We start from the raw sequence: 20,228 nt of genomic DNA on the forward strand, positions 1-20,228 counted from the left end.
CACAAATCCTACTCTGTCGGACTGGAGTAGGATTTGTGGCACAAGGAATGCCACAGCTCGTCGCATCCCCACTCTTCTCGTTTTTGGCAAACCTGGTCTAAACTAGTATGCAGATGCCAAAAGTCATTTTTTTATGCGCAACCCCACATTGTGCATAATATTTTTTTTACTTTTCAAAGCAATTTGCTCCATAATTTTGACGTAATCGCTTTGATGAATCTGGGACCTTGTTCTGGTCTCTAACTCTGCAGAATTAAAACTCCTGCAATGTGGCAAGTTTGACATAACCAGGGACCCCGGGGAGAAAAAACATGTTCTCTAGAGATCTTTTATGATTTCTTGAAGGACAGATCATGTAAAAAATTGTCATTGCTAAAAGTGTTGGCACACTTGAAATTGTTCCTGAAAATGAAGTTTTTCTGCCTGAAAATTTGAAGTTGCAAATGTTTTGTTACACTCGTTTATTTCATTTGTGTGTATTGGAACAACACAAAAAATACAGAGGAAAAAAAGACAAACTGGACATAATATAACACAAAACTCCAAAAATGGGACGGACAAAATTGTTGACACCCTCGACGTAATATTTGGTTGCATAACCTTTGGAATAAATAACTGCAATCAATCACTTCCTATAACCATCAGCAAGCTTCTTACACCACTCTTCTTTTACCACTCTTCTTTTGCACACTGCTCCAGGTCTCTCATATGTGAAGGCGCCTTCTCCCAACAGCAATTGTAAGATGTCTCCACAGGTGATCAATGGGATTTAGATCTGGACTCATTGCTGCCACTTCAGAACTCTCCAGCGCTTTGTTTCCGTCCGTTACTTCATGACCTAAGACACAAACTACACTGTGACCTTCAGATTTCATGATGCCTTATACACAGTCAAGGCACCCAGTGACAGAGGCAGCAATACAACCCCTAAACATATTTGAACCTCCACCATATTTGACTGTAGGTTCTATGTTCTTTTCTTTGTAGGCCTCATTCCGGTTTTGGTAAACAGTAGAATGATGTGCTTTACCAAAAAGCTCTATCTGGTCTCATCTTTCCACAAGACGCTTTCCCAGAAGGATTTTGGCTTACTCATTTTCATTTTGTTAAACTGCAGTCTAGCTTGGTCTTCCATAGCGTTTCATCTCATTCACATGTGGACGGATATTTCGCCTCGACACTGATGCACCCTGAGCCTGCAGGATGGCTTAAATTTCTTTGTAGCTTGATTGGGACTGCTTGCCCGCCATCCGAACTATCCTGCGTCCAGGTAGGTTAGTTACAGTGCCATGGGTTGTAAACATCTTGATTATGTTGCGCTCCGTGGAGAACGGAACATCAAGATCTCTGGAGATGGACTTGTAACTTTGAGATTGTTGATATTCATCAATAATTTTGATTCTCAAGTCCTCAGACAGTTCTCATCTCCTCTTTCTGTTCTCCGTGCTTAGTGTGGCACACACAGACACACAATGCAAAGATTGAGTCAACCTACATAGTAACATAGTAACATAGTTAGTAAGGCCGAAAAAAGACATTTGTCCATCCAGTTCAGCCTATATTCCATCATAATAAATCCCCAGATCTACGTCCTTCTACAGAACCTAATAATTGTATGATACAATATTGTTCTGCTCCAGGAAGACATCCAGGCCTCTCTTGAACCCCTCGACTGAGTTCGCCATCACCACCTCCTCAGGCAAGCAATTCCAGATTCTCACTGCCCTAACAGTAAAGAATCCTCTTCTATGTTGGTGGAAAAACCTTCTCTCCCCTTTTTATCTGGTTTCAGGTGTGATTTTCATATTGCCCACACCTGTTACTTGCCACAGGTGAGTCTGAACGAGCATCACATGCTCGAAACAAAGTTGTTTACCCTCAGTTGTAGAACAATGCCAACAATTGTGTCTGGCCTATTTTTGGGGTTTTGTGTGAAGTTACGTGCCTTTTTCTTCTCCGTTCCAATGCGCACAAAGGAAATAAACGTATATAAAAAAAAACATGTGTAATTGCAATAATTTTCAGGGAAAAATACTTAATTTTATGGAAAAATTTCAAGAGTGCCAACACTTTCAGTCTCTACTGTATAATTAATATAACTATGCGTATTCAATACTTTACATCAGTTTTTTTCAGCAGGAGGTTCTTCCAAACATCTTGGAGGAACTGACCCCAGATCCTCTGTGTATGAGACTTGTGCAGATCCTTCTGTCTCCCAGACTTTAGAGCTTTGATATATATTGATTGAATAATCTATTATCAGTAATGTAATGTTTGTACACAGTGACTGCATCAGCAGAATAGTGAGTGCAGCTCTGGGGTATAATACAGGATGTAACTCAGGATCAGCAATGTATGTACACAGTGACTGCATCAGCAGAATAGTGAGTGCAGCTCTGGGGTATAATACAGGATGTAACTCAGGATCAGTAATGTAATGTATGTACACAGTGACTGCACCAGCAGAATAGTGAGTGCAGCTCTGGGGTATAATACAGGATGTAACTCAGGATCAGTAATGTAATGTATGTACACCGTGACTGCACCAGCAGAATAGTGAGTGCAGCTCTGGGGTATAATACAGGATGTAACTCAGGATCAGTAATGTAATGTATGTACACAGTGACTGCACCAGCAGAATAGTGAGTGCAGCTCTGGAGTATAATACAGGATGTAACTCAGGATGAGTAATGTAATGTATGTACACAGTGACTGCACCAGCAGAATAGTGAGTGCAGCTCTGGGGTATAATACAGGATGTAACTCAGGATCAGTAATGTATGTACACAGTGACTGCACCAGCAGAATAGTGAGTGCAGCTCTGGGGTATAATACAGGATGTAACTCAGGATCAGTAATGTATGTACACAGTGACTGCACCAGCAGAATAGTGAGTGCAGCTCTGGGGTATAATACAGGATGTAACTCAGGATCAGTTATGTAATGTATGTACACAGTGACTGCACCAGCAGAATAGTGAGTGCAGCTCTGGGGTATAATACAGGAGGTAACTCAGGATCAGTAATGTAATGTATGTACACAGTGACTGCACCAGCAGAATAGTGAGTGCAGCTCTGGGGTATAATACAGGATGTAACTCAGGATCAGTAATGTATGTACACAGTGACTGCACCAGCAGAATAGTGAGTGCAGCTCTGGGGTATAATACAGGATGTAACTCAGGATCAGTTATGTAATGTATGTACACAGTGACTGCACCAGCAGAATAGTGAGTGCAGCTCTGGGGTATAATACAGGAGGTAACTCAGGATCAGTAATGTAATGTATGTACACAGTGACTGCACCAGCAGACTAGTGAGTGCAGCTCTGGAGTATAATACAGGATGTAACTCAGGATCAGTAATGTCCTCACCAGGATGCTTCTTCTTTTCTCTCCTCTTTTTTCTCTTACTCCTTGTTATGTTCTCGCCCCCTTGTTCTCTTTTAGGGGTCACACTGTGAAGGCGGTGTGCGAGTCCTTTCACATGGCTAAGGACGCTGGATTCAAAGTGGTTTCGCACATGATGCCAGATCTGCCGAACATGGGGCTGGAGCGGGATATCGATCAATTCATAGTGAGTATCCCAGTACAATCACACTATGTTGTCAGTATGTGCACTGTATGGAAGGTTACAGCATGTGATGGCGCCACTATTAGTACATAAGTGGGTATTGTCCATTCTGCGAGTTCCCTCTTAGTGATCGCCTGATCGGCTATTTGGAGATTTTTGCTGCTGCCATTGATTTTTGAACAACAGCATTCAATTTACAGAAAAACATGAAAAAAATGCTAAGAAATTGCAAAAAAAAAGAAAAAAACCACAAAAATCATTTCCTTTTTTTTGGCTTTTGTTTTTACGGATTTTCTGTTGTAGACATGACTCTCCACATCAGTGCAATATTGGGGATATCACAGTTTGTAAAGCTTCTTTTTTTAGGTAGTAAAAATAATTTTCTGAAAATAAATAAATTGTGACAAAAAATTTAATGGACCCTTTTTTCTTTTTTGGGTTGGTTAAGTTTTGTATTTTTATACAGCTGAGTTTTATGAACGTGGCAATATCTGATATGATTTTTTTTTTTATTTGGGAAAAGACTAGTGATTTTTAAATATATTTTTTTATGTATTTTTTCCCATTTGGGGACATCTCATAATATTTCATAATTTTATGATTACTGTGGAACCTCACGCCATCATTATTATCAGCGTATAGCAGCTTATAGCAGTGTACAGCGTGGCGGCTTTTTCCCATAATTTTCCCAGTAATCAAGGCTTATGGCTCGCGTCATTGACGTCTCCTTACGGTAATTGGAGTGAGTCAGTCGCCTCTGCTCCATCCCGGACTTGTGTCACAGATAAGATAATTAAATTAATAGTTGTAATAAATCACCTCCTCTCCAGACACGATTAATGGGGCTCTGTGCCCACATGACACCTCATTCCCCAGCACCATATCTCGGCCTTTGTATTGTCGTCTCACAAGAGGGATGCGGTGACACCTGGACAGTAACGGACAAGGGGGAGCGAGGTCATTAATCACAGGGGCCGCAAGTTATAAACACACAAGTCAATATCGGGGTCTCTTTACAAGGGGGGAATCCCAGGTAGGACGACTCCTAATGACTGTCATCACTTCCCAGCACGCTGGTCCCATCGTCATCCAGGCTCCTGATATGACAACAACACTCAGCCGTGACCCAGAGATTGTCACAGAATAGATGAATAACATCATTATATCCGCATCTGTACTCACAGAAAGCTTTATACAGAACATGACCCTCATAATGCTTCAGAAGATAACTATTACTACTGCCCCCCTATGTACAAGAGTATAACTACTATAATACTGCCCCTATGTACAAGAATATAACTACTATAATACTGCTCCTATGTACAAGAATATAACTACTATAATACTGCTCCTATGTACAAGAATATAACTACTATAATACTGCTATGTACAAGACTATAACTACTATAATACTGCCCCTATGTACAATAATATAACTACTATAATACTGCTCCTATGTACAAGAATATAACTACTATAATACTGCTATGTACAAGGATACAACTACTATAATACTGCCCCTATGTACAATAATATAACTATTATAATACTGCCCCCATGTACAAGAATATAACTACTATAATACTGCCCCTATGTACAATAATATAACTATTATAATACTGCCCCTATGTACAAGAATATAACTACTATAATACTGCTTCTATGTACAAGAATATAACTACTATAATACTGCTCCTATGTACAAGAATATAACTACTATAATACTGCCTCTATGTACAAGAATATAACTACTATAATACTGCCTCTATGTACAAGAATATAACTACTATAATACTGCTCCTATGTACAAGGATATAACTACTATAATACTGCTCCCATGTACAAGAATAGAACTACTATAATACTGCTCCTATGTACAAGAATATAACTACTATAATACTGCCCCTATGTACAAGAATATAACTACTATAATACTGCTCCTATGTACAAGGATATAACTACTATAATACTGCCCCTATGTACAAGAATATAACTACTATAATACTGCCCCTATGTACAAGAATATAACTACTATAATACTGCCCCTATGTACAAGAATATAACTACTATAATACTGCCTCCTATGTACAAGAATATAACTACTATAATACTGCCCCTATGTACAAGAATATAACTACTATAATACTGCCCCTATGTACAAGAATATAACTACTATAATACTGCTCCTATGTACAAGAATATAACTACTATAATACTGCCCCTATGTACAAGAATATAACTACTATAATACTGCCCCTATGTACAAGAATATAACTACTATAATACTGCTCCTATGCACAAGAATATAACTACTATAATACTGCTCCTATGTACAAGAATATAACTACTATAATACTGCTCCTATGTACAAGAATATAACTACTATAATACTGCTCCTATGTACAAGAATATAACTACTATAATACTGCCCCTATGTACAAGAATATAACTACTATAATACTGCCCCTATGTACAAGAATATAACTACTATAATACTGCTCCTATGTACAAGAATATAACTACTATAATACTGCCCCTATGTACAAGAATATAACTACTATAATACTGCCCCTATGTACAAGAATATAACTACTATAATACTGCCCCTATGTACAAGAATATAACTACTATAATACTGCTCCTATGTACAAGAATATAACTACTATAATACTGCTCCTATGCACAAGAATATAACTACTATAATACTGCTCCTATGTACAAGAATATAACTACTATAATACTGCTCCTATGTACAAGAATATAACTACTATAATACTGCTCCTATGTACAAGAATATAACTACTATAATACTGCCCCTATGTACAAGAATATAACTACTATAATACTGCCCCTATGTACAAGAATATAACTACTATAATACTGCCCCTATGTACAAGAATATAACTACTATAATACTGCTCCTATGTACAAGAATATAACTACTATAATACTGCCCCTATGTACAAGAATATAACTACTATAATACTGCCCCTATGTACAAGAATATAACTACTATAATACTGCTCCTATGTACAAGAATATAACTACTATAATACTGCCCCTATGTACAAGAATATAACTACTATAATACTGCTCCTATGTACAAGAATATAACTACTATAATACTGCTCCTATGCACAAGAATATAACTACTATAATACTGCTCCTATGTACAAGAATATAACTACTGTAATACTGCCCCTATGTACAAGAATATAACTACTATAATACTGCCCCCTATATACAAGAATATAACTACTATAATACTGCCTCCTATGTACAAGAATATAACTACTATAATACTGCCCCTATGTACAAGAATATAACTACTATAATACTGCCCCTATGTACAAGAATATAACTACTATAATACTGCCCCTATGTACAAGAATATAACTACTATAATACTGCCCCCTATATACAAGAATATAACTACTATAATACTGCCTCCTATGTACAAGAATATAACTACTATAATACTGCCCCTATGTACAAGAATATAACTACTATAATACTGCCCCTATGTACAAGAATATAACTACTATAATACTGCTCCTATGTACAAGAATATAACTACTATAATACTGCTCCTATGTACAAGAATATAACTACTATAATACCGCTCCTATGTACAAGAATATAACTACTATAATACTGCCCCCTATGTACAAGAATATAACTACTATAATACTGCCCCCTATGTACAAGAATATAACTACTATAATACTGGATACTTTGTATTACACCTTTTATTACTAGTGACCATAAACCATTGGACCATTAAGTATCTGTATAGGGGAAGTCTATATAACTCTGATCTTCTGACAGGGTCCTCTCCCCTCTGTACCAGTCTGTCACTGTAAATTTGTTTGCTGTTAACGATATCTATAATGTATGTAACCCTTCTCATGTACAGCACCATGGAATTAATGGTGCCATATAAATAATAATAATAATAATGCTATGGAGACTGTGAGAAGGTGACCTCGGTAGAGCCCATTAGTCGTGATCACATCTGAGATCTCACTGCCCTCTCCGGGGGTCTCTTATTTCGCCCCCTACTTTTTCCTTCTGATGGTAAGTAGACATAGCAATCATCAGATATACACTTTGTCAGCACCAGCAGAATATTAGCTGGAATATGGATTCTAACATCTTGTCCGCTGCTGCTGCTGCCGCCGCTTGATGGACTCCCACACACTGAGTTTAGAGATGGTTTCTTGCTGTAAAAAAAAAAACGAAAAAAAATTAAAAACAGACTTGTGAAATTTCAAGAAACCTCTAGACTGTAATGTTCTGCTGTAACCTGACTTAAAGTGCTGGCACAGGACTGTCATCTCTCGTCATGCACCGATGGGACAGGCAGCACCACTGATTTAATGCGACACATAATCCTCTTCATAAATTGTTCTACTGGTGGAACGTGCAGTAGTTAATCTTCACGTCACACGGCTGACTTACTCCCTCTGCTTTTGTTACCGCTTCCGAAATTTTTCACTTATATATCAGTTTTCATTTTTGTCAGGGCATCAAGAAAGGACTGACAAAATTATTACAAAGGATAAGTGACAACGTTGGAAGACTGAGCCACGTAATGGTTTCTTCTGACTTCCCAAGAATATAAAGAGCTGGCCAAAAAAGATTCATAGAATAGCAGCAGCGAGAAAATCCGCTTGGAAAATCCTCAGCCTTTTGAGGTATAACTTTTTCACAAGAAGGATTTCCACTTTTGGTATGTTTCACACGCTAAAGGACATGATGTAAATCTTTAAAGAGGATCTCTCGCTTGCAAAATAAAAACGTCTTGTAAAAATACCTGATCTCCCCTGATTCTGAAACTTTTTTCCGTTTTTCTTTACATCGCTCCATTATGGAGATATTCACATTTGCTTCTTCTGAAGTGCAGTATGTGAAATCTCTGCTTGTAGTGCAACTGGACGTTTGTTCAGAGTCTCCTCTGGTGATTGTGCACTTTCAACCTCTCCCTCTGTGAGGCTACCAATCACAGCTCAGCAGCTGATCTAGCAAGCTCAGATTCTGAGCTGTGATTGGCAGCTTCTGGGAGGGAGTGGTGACAGAAGAAGACTGTGAAGAAACGCCCAGTTGCACTACAGGCAGAGGTTTCTCATATTGCCTTCTATATTAATCAAATGTGATTATCTTGGCAATGGAGTGGCGTAGCCCAAAACGGAAAAAAGCGTCAGAATCAGGAGAACTCGGGGATTATTATAAGGTACCTAACTCTGTTTTTAAGCATGTGACTGTTCCTTTTTAAGGGGGACTGGGGAGATATATTGATCAGCCAATCCTCCGTGGCAAAACTGTAAGAAAGAATTCAGACTCTCAGGTGCCATCAATTGGAAGTAGCTACACTGTGTTGACGCTGACTTCACTGGTGTTGTGATAGATGACTGGACTCTCGCCACAGTACCAACTTGGAGGAAGTTTAGTTGACGCGTTTTGTTGCCTTCGTTTCATTCTAGTTTTCTTTGTTATCATCTCTTAGCTGTATTTTATGCTTTAAGGACTCGCCAATGAAATTTCCTTCTTATTTCCACTTTGATTTTTTTTTTCTTTCCTCTAGTTTTTCAACATTTTTTTTTTTTTTAAGATCTGTTTATATATTCCTATCAGTCGATGATGACGTAGCAGCCATTGTCATATAATCGGCTTGTTACCTCCTACAGACAGAAACTAATCCCTGACCGCTCGTCCCAGATCCTGTGATCTCTCTCGCTCCTGCTCCCAATGGGTAAATCTAAATATCACAAACCGCGTCCGACTATCGCTTCTCGTATAATTCCTGTCTGCGGAGCTGTAAACCTGACAGCGCATTAGTCTGCAAATGATAAATGTTATGTTTATTTTGGTTTAGGATTTGATGGACTGAGGCATTTTATGTCTGGATGTCGTTTGCTTGATGAACTTTACACATTTAACAACATCTCGATTTGTAAATCAAGTTTACTGATGGGGGAAAAATAAAACCGGCGAGGAAACGTTTACAATTTACATATAGAAATGATTTATATAAAAAGTTGTTGTTCTACTTCCTAAACTGTCCCAGACCTAGCGGGAAAGTGTTGAATTTAGGTTTCTGTCCCAGAAAGTTCACAGAATTCTGCTGTATCTGTGTGCTGCACTATGGTGGAGCAGGGACCTCTCAAATCCCTGCTCCACCATCCTGTCTGAATGAAGGAATTGCAGGGACCTTCAGCTCATGAGACATCCTCAGGTTTCGCGACTGGGTAGCAGAGCCCAGCAGGACACGCAAGCAAATGGAATACTTTTGGGGGGACATCATACCGTGTGAGTTGGGGTACTTCTCCTGTTCGATGCACTTCTTCTGTCATCTCTCTCCTTTTGCTTAACAGGAGTTTTTTGAAAACCCGGCATTCAGACCGGATGGAATGAAGCTCTACCCAACACTAGTGATTCGTGGCACTGGGTTGTACGAACTCTGGAAAACTGGAAGATACAGAAGTTATTCTCCGAGCACCTTGGTAGATCTAGTGGCCAGGATTTTGGCTCTTGTTCCACCATGGACCCGAGTTTATAGAGTACAGAGGTGAGACTGCTGTTCTTAGCCTGATGCAAGATTCAGATTTCTTTCTTGTAGGAGTGTCTCTCACAATAATATAAGCTGTGAGTGTATCCAGGCTGCTGCTTATTAGCTTATGTATTGGCACAGCTTTTATGTGCTTTCTTCCTTTTCTAGAGTAATTTTTCTCTGCCCTCTCTAAGACTCTACATGCTTTCCCCCCTTTCCAAAAGAGGGAGCTTTGTATTTAATCCCTTCATTGGGGCTATCTCTAACACTTAGAGGAGGGAGTAGAGAGAGCCCTCCAGAGCTCCTTAATAAAGGTAGCACAAAATGGAAATCGTATATGTTTGAAACCACATGGTGGATTTAAAAAAAACAAACAAAAAAACAAGAAAATTGATAGCAAAAACTGACCATGTTGTACCCTGTGACATGTTTTCCTTGTTGTGCCACTTTCATACTGACAGCAGCGTCTTTAGTGGTTTTACACCAGCTATTGTAGGTAGGTCCAGTCACAGCTGCAAGAAACGGGTTCCTGCTTAAGACTGCTATGTAAGTTTCTGTTTTATTTATTGTAGGAGTGTCTTTCACAGTAATATAGGCTGTGTATGTAGCCGGGGTGCTGCTTATTAGCTCATGTAACTTCACAGCTTCTTTTAATATATGCTTTCTTCCTTTGCTACGATCATTTTTCTCTCCCCTTCCTGAGACTCTACATGCTTTCCCTCTTTCTATAGTAGGGAGGGTTGTCTTCAATTCCTTCTGTGGTGTTATCTCTAACACTGAGAGGAACAAAGAGAGGAGGGAGTAGAGAGAGCCCTCCAGAGCTCTTTACTAAAGTCAGCACAAAATAGAAATCATGTATCTTTGGAACCACATGGCGGATTTAAAAAACAAGAACATAGATAGCAATAACTGGCCATGTTGTACCCTGTGACAGGTTTTCCTTTTAGTGCCACTTTCATACTGACCGTGGCGTCTAAGTGGTTTTACACCAGCTATTGTAGGTAGGTCCAGTCACAGGAGTTAAAAATGGGGTTCCTGCTTAAGACTGCTGTTCTTAGCCTGATGCAAATTTCAGTTTTCTTTCTTGTAGGAGTATCCTTCACAGTAATATAGGCTGTATATATATCCAGGGTTCTGCTTATTAGCTCATATGTCAGCACAGGTCAGTTTAATCTTCATGTGCTTTCCTCCTTTTCTACAGTATTTTTTTCTCTGCCCTCCCTGAGACTGTTCATGCTTCCCCCCTTTCTGTATTATGGAGCTCTGTCTGCAATCTTTCTTGGTGCTTTCTCTAACACTGAGAGGAGGCAAAAGAGAGAGCCATCAGGAAGTTAGCCCCAAAATAAAAGGGTAAGAACACGACGTGTTGAACAGTCCACATTGCCGTTAGTTGTATTAGTTTTATTTAAATCTTGAATTTAGGTTGTTGCCCAGTCTTCCTTGACCACCATATTGATATATATTTTTTTTACGGAGCGGATAAATGTCGATTGCCTCTTTCCGAGTGAAAAGTGGTCACTGAGATATTCACCTGGTGTGGAGTCTACAAGAAAATCCTCTTGTTGCTCTCTTGTTGATTTTTTTTTCCTTTGTTCAATGTGACACCCCAGATGTTGGTGTATTGAGCGTGCTCGGGAGCTGTGCCCGCCATATGCCACCTGTTATACAGCCAGCATCGGCATGTAACAGCAGCGATTGGAGGCATGTTCTGATCGCTGCTGTTAAATCCATAAATCCCGCTATCAATCAACCTTCCAGGCACCTTTCAGACCCCTTGATACCGAGATCCCGCTCAGAACCTGTTTACAGTCCCGAGATCCCCATGTGGACACTTCGTGAGAGACCGTGATTATTCAGAGAAGTTGATCAAACGATCACAGGTTCAAGTCCCCTAAGGGGACTTTAAAAATAAAGACTTTGAAAAAAAAAAAATGGAAACCTATTCGGCATCGATGAGTCCGTAAAGTTCTATCAAAATGTAAAATTATGTAAAGTAATTAATAAAAAGTAAAAAAAAAACGCTTTTTTTTTCGGAGGCCATTTTTCTACACAAACACTGGGAATTGCTCCATTGTTTGAATGATAACGGAATTACAGGTCTGAGAAAATGGCGTTGTGCTAGAATGTGTCCCTCAAGGAACGAGTCCTGATATGGTCAACAGAAAAGAAAAAAAAAGTCACGACATGAACATTGGTTGCCGCAGGAAATGGTGAAAGGGGTCGTCTGGTAGAAAATAAAGCCTCCTATGATCAGGATTGACAATAGCTTGTTGGTTAGTGGGGGTCTGACCACTGGGACCTTCACAGTTTGGCAAAACGGGGCAGTTTCATCTCTGAGATTGGAGCAGCAGTGCACATACTCCACCTCCGCCTGCCGAGTAGAGAATTTGCCACGGATCACCTGTGCAACCCCTTTCCTCCATGTTATTGAATGTTTCGGTGCCAGGTGTTGAGGAATCGTCCTGTGGATTGTGGAGGAGGGAACATAATCCTTTTGCATTTCCACTTGCACGCATCCGTCATAGGGACACGTGCGATGTTGACCCCTGTTCTTATTTCCTGGGGAACTCCTGAAGCTGCAGAAAAGTGGAGCGCCGCGTTACACATGATGGTGTTAGAGTCCTGACGCTGGAGCGTTCTCCGTCCTCCCGAGACAATTATAGAAAATCTGTCTCGGAAATGAATCGCTGAGAGTTTTTCTCGGGTGATCACCTGCTTTTAGTTGGATTTATTTGCTGCACCGTTTTCTCAGGAGCGATTTGTCTCTTGTAATGCTACTTAAAGAAGTAAATTCCCGGGAGAAGAGATCAATGATTTCTGTGAATGCTGCTCAACTCGCTGACAAATGGCGGCGTGGCCAAGAAAAAGAAGAAGCTGGTGACACCTTTCTTATAAATCTGTTTTTGGAGAGATCCAGAGAACGCCTCGGAGGCGTCATAACCTGAACATTCGGTGTCTGACTGTAAAATACTGAATATTTTTAGCTTATGTTACTGTTATTTCTATTTTACAATTGTATCCTCATGCATCATTTTCAGCATCTACACCACACGCGGTTTAGTGATGCCCAGTTGTCATCACCTTACACAGCAGCAGAATGGCGTGGACCAGTGAACTGCCAGATTTTGGATATTTTACCTTACCAAATTTTCTTGAGCTGTTTGTATCCCAGAAATAAACTTACATCAGATATTTTTGAGATTTTTAGGCGGAGGCGTTCCTCCTCCACATTTGTAGTTTCCAACTATTTAGCAGTGATACAGCAGGTTGGCTGCTTGTCTGCCTGTGTCTTCCCCTGTACAATCTGTCGGAGGGTCGGCTGATTGTCTTCCCTTGTTCAATCTGTCGGAGGGTCGGCTGCATGTCTGCCTGTGTCTTCCCTTGTACAATATGTCAGAGGGTCGGCTGCATGTCTGCCTGTGTCTTCCCCAGTACAGACTGTTGGAGGGTCGGCTGCATGTCTGCCTGTGTCTTCCCCAGTACAGACTGTAGGAGGGTCGGCTGCATGTCTGTCTGTGACTTGCCCTGTACAATCTGTAGGAAAGTCAGCTGCTTGTCTTCCCCTGTACAATCTGTCGGAGGGTCGGCTGGTTGTCTGCCTGTGTCTTCCCCTGTACAATCTGTAGGAGGGTTGGCTGATTGTCTGCCTGTGTCTTCCCCAGTACAGACTGTAGGAGGGTCGGCTGCTTGTCTGTCTGTGACTTGCCCTGTACAATCTGTCGGAGGGTCGGCTGCATGTCTGTCTGTGACTTCCCCTGTACAATCTGTCGGAGGGTCGGCTGCATGTCTGCCTGTGTCTTCCCCTGTACAATCTGTCGGAGGGTCGGCTGCATGTCTGCCTGTCTTCCCTTGTACAATCTGTCGGAGGGTCGGCTGTTTGTCTGCCTGTGTCTTCGCCTGTACAATCTGTCGGAGGGTCGGCTGCTTGTCTGCCTGTGTCTTCCCCAGTAGAGACTGTAGGAGAGTCAGCTGCATGTCTGTCTGTGACTTGCCCTGTACAATCTGTTGAAGGGTCAGCTGCTTGTCTGCCTGTGTCTTCCCCTGTACAATGTGTCGGAGGGTTCGCCTGCATGTCTGCCTGTGTCTTCACCAGTACAGACTGTAGGAGGGTCGGCTGGTTGTCTGCCTGTGTTTTCCCCTGTACAATCTGTTGGAGGGTCGGCTGCTTGTCTGCCTGTGTCTTCCCCAGTACAGACTGTAGGAGGGTCGGCTGCATGTCTGTCTGTGACTTGCCCTGTGCAATCTGTAGAAGGGTCGGCTGCTTGTCTGCCTGTGTCTTCCCCTGTACAATCTGTCGGAGGGTCGGCTGCATGTCTGCCTGTCTTCCCTTGTACAATCTGTCGGAGGGTCGGCTGTTTGTCTGCCTGTGTCTTCGCCTGTACAATCTGTCGGAGGGTCGGCTGGTTGTCTGCCTGTGTTTTCCCCTGTACAATCTGTTGGAGGGTCGGCTGCTTGTCTGCCTGTGTCTTCCCCAGTTCAGACTGTAGGAGGGTCGGCTGCATGTCTGTCTGTGACTTGCCCTGTACAATCTGTAGAAGGGTCGGCTGATTGTCTGCCTGTGTTTTCCCCTGTACAATCTGTCGGAGGGTCGGCTGCTTGTCTGCCTGTGTCTTCCCCAGTACAATATAAAGTGACTAGCACACTCCAGGGTGTTGTGATGCAAAAAAGTGGGGATTTATTACATACAGTAAATCACAAACGTTTCGGTCGATACTGGACCTTCATCAGTGTGCTAGGTATAATTGTATACTTGTATGGCCCCAAAAACAATAGAATACTCGGATTTGCATCAATCAGACATGCTGGAAAAAAAGGCAACAAGCCGGGAAGAAAAAGAACCAGGCTGGTCAACTGACGGTGAGTCAGAATAATAGGTGGCGCTGAGGCTTAAAAGAGCTGTCAGTACGCCGGGACACTAGGGATAAATGTGGTATCCACCGCTAATAGAGTGTGTGCAGACTGTCGGAGGGTCGGCTGCATGTCTGCCTGTGTCTTCCCCAGTACAGACTGTAGGAAAGTCAGCTGCTTGTCTTCCCCTGTACAATCTGTCGGAGGGTCGGCTGCATGTCTGCCTGTGTCTTCCCCAGTACAGACTGTCGGAGGGTCGGCTGCATGTCTGTCTGTGACTTGCCCTGTACAATCTGTAGGAGGGTCGGCTGATTGTCTGCCTGTGTCTTCCCCTGTACAATCTGTTGGAGGGTCGGCTGCTTGTCTGCCTGTGTCTTCCCCAGTACAGACTGTCGGAGGGTCGGCTGCATGTCTGTCTGTGACTTGCCCTGTACAATCTGTAGGAGGGTCGGCTGATTGTCTGCCTGTGTTTTCCCCTGTACAATCTGTCGGAGGGTCGGCTGGTTGTCTGCCTGTGTCTTCCCCAGTACAGACTGTAGGAGGGTCGGCTGCATGTCTGACTGTGACTTGCCCTGTACAATCTGTAGGAGGGTTGGCTGCATGTCTGCCTGTGTCTTCGCCTGTACAATCTGTCGTAGGGTCGGCTGCATGTCTGTCTGTGACTTGCCCTGTACAATCTGTAGGAGGGTCAGCTGGTTGTCTGCCTGTGTCTTCCCCAGTACAGACTGTCGGAGGGTCGGCTGGTTGTCTGCCTGTGTTTTCCCCTGTACAATCTGTCGGTGGGTCGGCTGCATGTCTGTCTGTGTCTTCCCCAGTACAATCTGTAGGAGGGTTGGCTGCATGTCTGCCTGTGTCTTCGCCTGTGCAATCTGTCGGAGGGTCGGCTGCATGTCTGTCTGTGACTTGCCCTGTACAATCTGTAGGAAGGTCAGCTGGTTGTCTGCCTGTGTCTTCCCCAGTACAGACTGTAGGAGGGTCGGCTGCATGTCTGACTGTGACTTGCCCTGTACAATCTGTCGGAGGGTTGGCTGCATGTCTGCCTGTGTCTTCCCCAGTACAGACTGTAGGAGGGTCGGCTGCATGTCTGACTGTGACTTGCCCTGTACAATCTGTAGGAGGGTCGGCTGCTTGTCTGCCTGTGTCTTCCCCAGTACAGAGTGTAGGAGGGTCGGCTGCATGTCTGCCTGTGTCTTCGCCTGTACAATCTGTCGGAGGGTCGGCTGCATGTCTGTCTGTGACTTGCCCTGTACAATCTGTAGGAGGGTCGGCTGCTTGCCTGCCTGTGTCTTCCCCCGTACAGACTGTCAGAGGGTCGGCTGGTTGTCTGCCTGTGTCTTCCCCAGTACAGACTGTAGGAGGGTCGGCTGCTTGTCTGCCTGTGTCTTCCCCAGTACAGACTGCAGGAGGGTCGGCTGCATGTCTGTCTGTGACTTGCCCTGTACAATCTGTAGGAAGGTCAGCATCTTGTCTGTGTCTAACCTTACAAGATATGGGATGCTCAATGGTTTGTCTGCTTGTTTATGACCCTGTGAAAGCTGCTTGTCTTCGTGTGTCTAGTCTTGTACAGGTTGCAGCTGTCAGCCACTTACCTGCCTTTTTCTGACCTTGTATAAGGCGTAATGTAACATGCTCCCTTCACTGTCCCTGTACTCCATCTTGGGGTATGGAGAAGTTATCATTTTCCTTACAGATGGATGTCCTCTGCCTGGAGGAAGCAGGGTGCAGATCCTTCAGGACCAGTAACCGGCAGTTCACATGAATGACTTGGGCAGGGAAGGGCTGTAGAGACTTATTATTTACAGAGCCTGGGAAATAAAGGGTATACCAGGGAGAGAGATCTTTAGGTCACTATTACAGCCTTACTGACCAATGAAAAGGTGTCTGTAGATCTTACGGGGATTAACTTGTGTTACTGGAAATTTTAAATACATCTTTGACAGATTATCAGTTTCGAGGAGAATGCAATTTCGTGTTTCCTGCTAATTATGGAGAGCAATGATACAGAACATTCTAACCATTCCGACACAAAAAACTTAGATTTCTGATTAGAAATGTATACATTTTCTACATCCTCTATCTCTCCGTAAAAACCTCTTGACAGTGGTATCCGCTTCACTGGTGGAGAACTTGATCCATTGTCCTTCAAAACATATAAAGTCATTGTGCCTCGAAGCCTCATCAATGATTAAAACCCTTTGCAAATAGTTGCACCTCCTTCATACGATTCTGGGTTCCAAAGAAATAAAAACGTGAACATACGCCATTAAGGAGCATGACGTTACTTCATACACACCCTGGCTGGAGGAGTTTCTTTCCATGAGTTGTGCACTGAAAGTTTTTAATTGCCCCAAAATAGTGGCTAAACCGTGGATGGAGGAAACTCAACCCCCCAAAAATTGACCTCGAGAATGGTAGAGGGTTGTCTCCTTGCTGTAGGACCTCTGATGGTCTTACTGGATACCCCAGGAAATAGTGTTGCAGATCGTCAGTGGACTTTGAGACCCACTTGGTTTTTCGGTACGCGTCTACTTACTGGATTTGTGATACGATGCACCATATTGACTTATAAAAGGGTCTGTAAGTCATGCATCGTGGGGCCCGTTCACACGATAGTGTGTTGCTTATCCATGTGTCGAGTGGGGTCCGATGGCCATTTCCAGATCGTGGTCGACACCACCTTCTCCAGTAGCCGCTGCCCCTCAGGCTTCAAGTGACATCTTTCACTATTACTTTTAAAGGGGTTTCTAGTGATGATAATAGATTGGTGGAAGTTCGAAACACAACAACAATCAGAATGGGGCACTTGTATCCCCGTTAGAAGGGAGCTGTAGTGCGCATACCCATTTTTTGAGCCGCTCATTTTCTACCGGGCTGCCAGAAAAAGCAGAGTGCCTCGCTGACCGTCCAATTGAGGAAGAGTGGAGTAGTTGGGCACGCGCACTGTGACTCCAAGTGCCCTAAGTGCCTGTTCTTTCCTGTAGATAGGTAAAAACGTGTGTTATCTAAACAACCCCTTCAAGGAAAGCGGAGAACTTATTGTTCTGGAAGACCTGGAGAACTCTAATATATTCTAATTTAATGAGGATCGGTCTTTCTCCGTTCTGGGCAGCTGCGCTGCTTCTTATCAATTTGATCTACTAACATTTATCTATTTGTTCAAAAATATACTCTACCGTTCAAAAGTTTAGGGTTACTTAGAAATTTCCTTATTTTTGAAAGAAAAGCACAGTGTTTTCCAATGAAGCTAACATTAAATGATTCAGAAATGCACTCTATACATTTTTAACGTGGTAAATGAATATTCTAGCTGCAAACGTCTGGTTTGGAATGCAATATCTTCATAGGTGTATAGAGGCCCATTTCCAACAACCTTCACTTCAGTGTTCTTATGGTACTGTGTGTTTGCAAAGTGTGTAAGAAGGCTAATGGATGGTTAGAATACCCTTGAAAACCCTTGTGCAAGTATGTTAGCACAGCTGAAAACATTTTGGCTGATTAGAGAACCTATAAAACTGATCTTCCTTTGAGCTAGTTGAGAATCTGGAGCATTACATTTGTTGGTTCATTAAACTCTCAAAATGGCCAGAAAAAAAGAACTTTCATGTGAAACTTGACAGTCTATTCTTGTGCTTAGAAATTAAGGCTATTCCATGCGAGAAATTGCCAGGAAATTGAAGATTTCCTACAACGTTGTGTACTACTCCCTTCAGAGGAGAGCACAAACCGGCTCTAACCAGAGTAGTAGGAGAAGTGGGAGGCCGCGCTGCACAATTGAGCAACAAGACAAGTACATTAGAGTCTGTAGTGTGAGAAATCGACGCCTCACAGGTCTCAACTGGCAGCTTCATTAAATAGTACATGCAAAACGCCAATGTCAACGTCTACAGTGAAGAGGCGACTCCAGGATGCTGGCCTTCAGGGCAGAGTGGCAAAGAAAAAGCCATATCTGAGACTGGCTAATAAAGGAAAAGATTAATATGGGCAAAAGAACACAGACATTGGACAGGAAGATTGGAAAAAAGTGTTATGGACAAACAAATCCAAGTTTGAGGTGTTTGGATCACACAGAAGAACATTTGTGAGGCGCAGAACAACTGAAAAGATGCTGGAAGAGTGTCTGACGCCATCTGTCAAGCATGGTGGAGGTAATGTGATGGTCTGGGGTTGCTTTGGTGCTGGTAAAGAGGGAGATTTGTACAAGGTAAAGGGATTTTGAATACGGAAGCCTATCACTCCATTTTCCAACGCCATGCCCTGTGGACAGTGCTTGATTGGAGACAATTTCATCCTACAACAGGACAATGACCCAAAGCTCCAAATTATGCAAGAACTATTTAGGGAAGAAGCAGCAGCTGGTATCTATCTGTAATGGAGCGGCCAGCACAGTCACCAGATCTCAACCCCATTGAGCTGTTGTCGGAGCAGCTTGACCGTATGGTGCCAAAAAGTGCCCATCAAGCCAAACCAACTTGTGAGAGGGGCTTCTGGAAGCATGGGGCGGAATTTCTCCAGATGACCTCAGAAAATTAACTGCTCGAATGCCAAAGGTCTGCAATGCTGTAATTGCTGCAAAGGGAGCATTCTTTGATTAAAGTAAAGTTTGAAGGAGAAAATTATTATTTAAAATAAAAATCTTTTTTTTTCGAACCTTGTCAATGTCTGGACTAGATTTTCAATTCATTTGGTAACCCATTTGATTAATAGAAGTATGAGTTTTCATTGAAAACACAAAATAGTCTGGGTGACACTAAATTTTTGAACGGTAGCGTATATAGAATTTTTTTATAGACGTCTTAGATGTACATTACTATTCATGGTACTTTAATCCAATTCTCCACTTGTGACCTGACTCGCAGGGGTCACCTCTACATGGGAACTTACAACTTCTCCATTCCATGTATCTGTTTCCTAAGGGTCTAAACGTGTTTTCTTAAAAATGAGTTTTGACTTGCCTGCCTAGAGCCAAAAATGAATGTTGTTTGTGTCATGATGGGTCACGAACATTAATTTGGTTTACACATGTAGCACGCAGGGTTGATTTTCTCTTCACATGTGCCGGGAAACCAATGACCGGTCAACAAGAATTATTACCTGATCCATTAATATAGTTGATTCTTCAGTTGTAGACATTCTTGTTGAGTTTACGAACAAACTAAGGGCATCAAAAGTTGGTCTACGTGACCACAACCTCTAACGTTGGAGGCTCCAAGACATCTTTTGCACAAGGCCTCGCGAGTGCTCCAAAACAGGAGCCACAC

The 20,228-nt window shown here is 42.3% G+C and overlaps 1 protein-coding gene across 1 annotated transcript in view; it reads left to right on the forward strand.

Moving 5' to 3' along the window:
* Positions 1 to 20,228, forward strand: part of ELP3 (elongator acetyltransferase complex subunit 3) — a 167,097-nt gene that overhangs the window by 99,343 nt on the left and 47,526 nt on the right. Inside the window, exons 9-10 of the mRNA XM_069728398.1 lie at positions 3,449 to 3,575; positions 9,947 to 10,140. Coding sequence (XP_069584499.1) covers positions 3,449 to 3,575; positions 9,947 to 10,140 — 321 coding nt within the window. The remainder of the gene's footprint in view (positions 1 to 3,448; positions 3,576 to 9,946; positions 10,141 to 20,228) is intronic.

Source organism: Ranitomeya imitator, chromosome 5 (assembly GCF_032444005.1).
Source record: "Ranitomeya imitator isolate aRanImi1 chromosome 5, aRanImi1.pri, whole genome shotgun sequence".
NCBI lineage: Eukaryota > Metazoa > Chordata > Amphibia > Anura > Dendrobatidae > Ranitomeya > Ranitomeya imitator.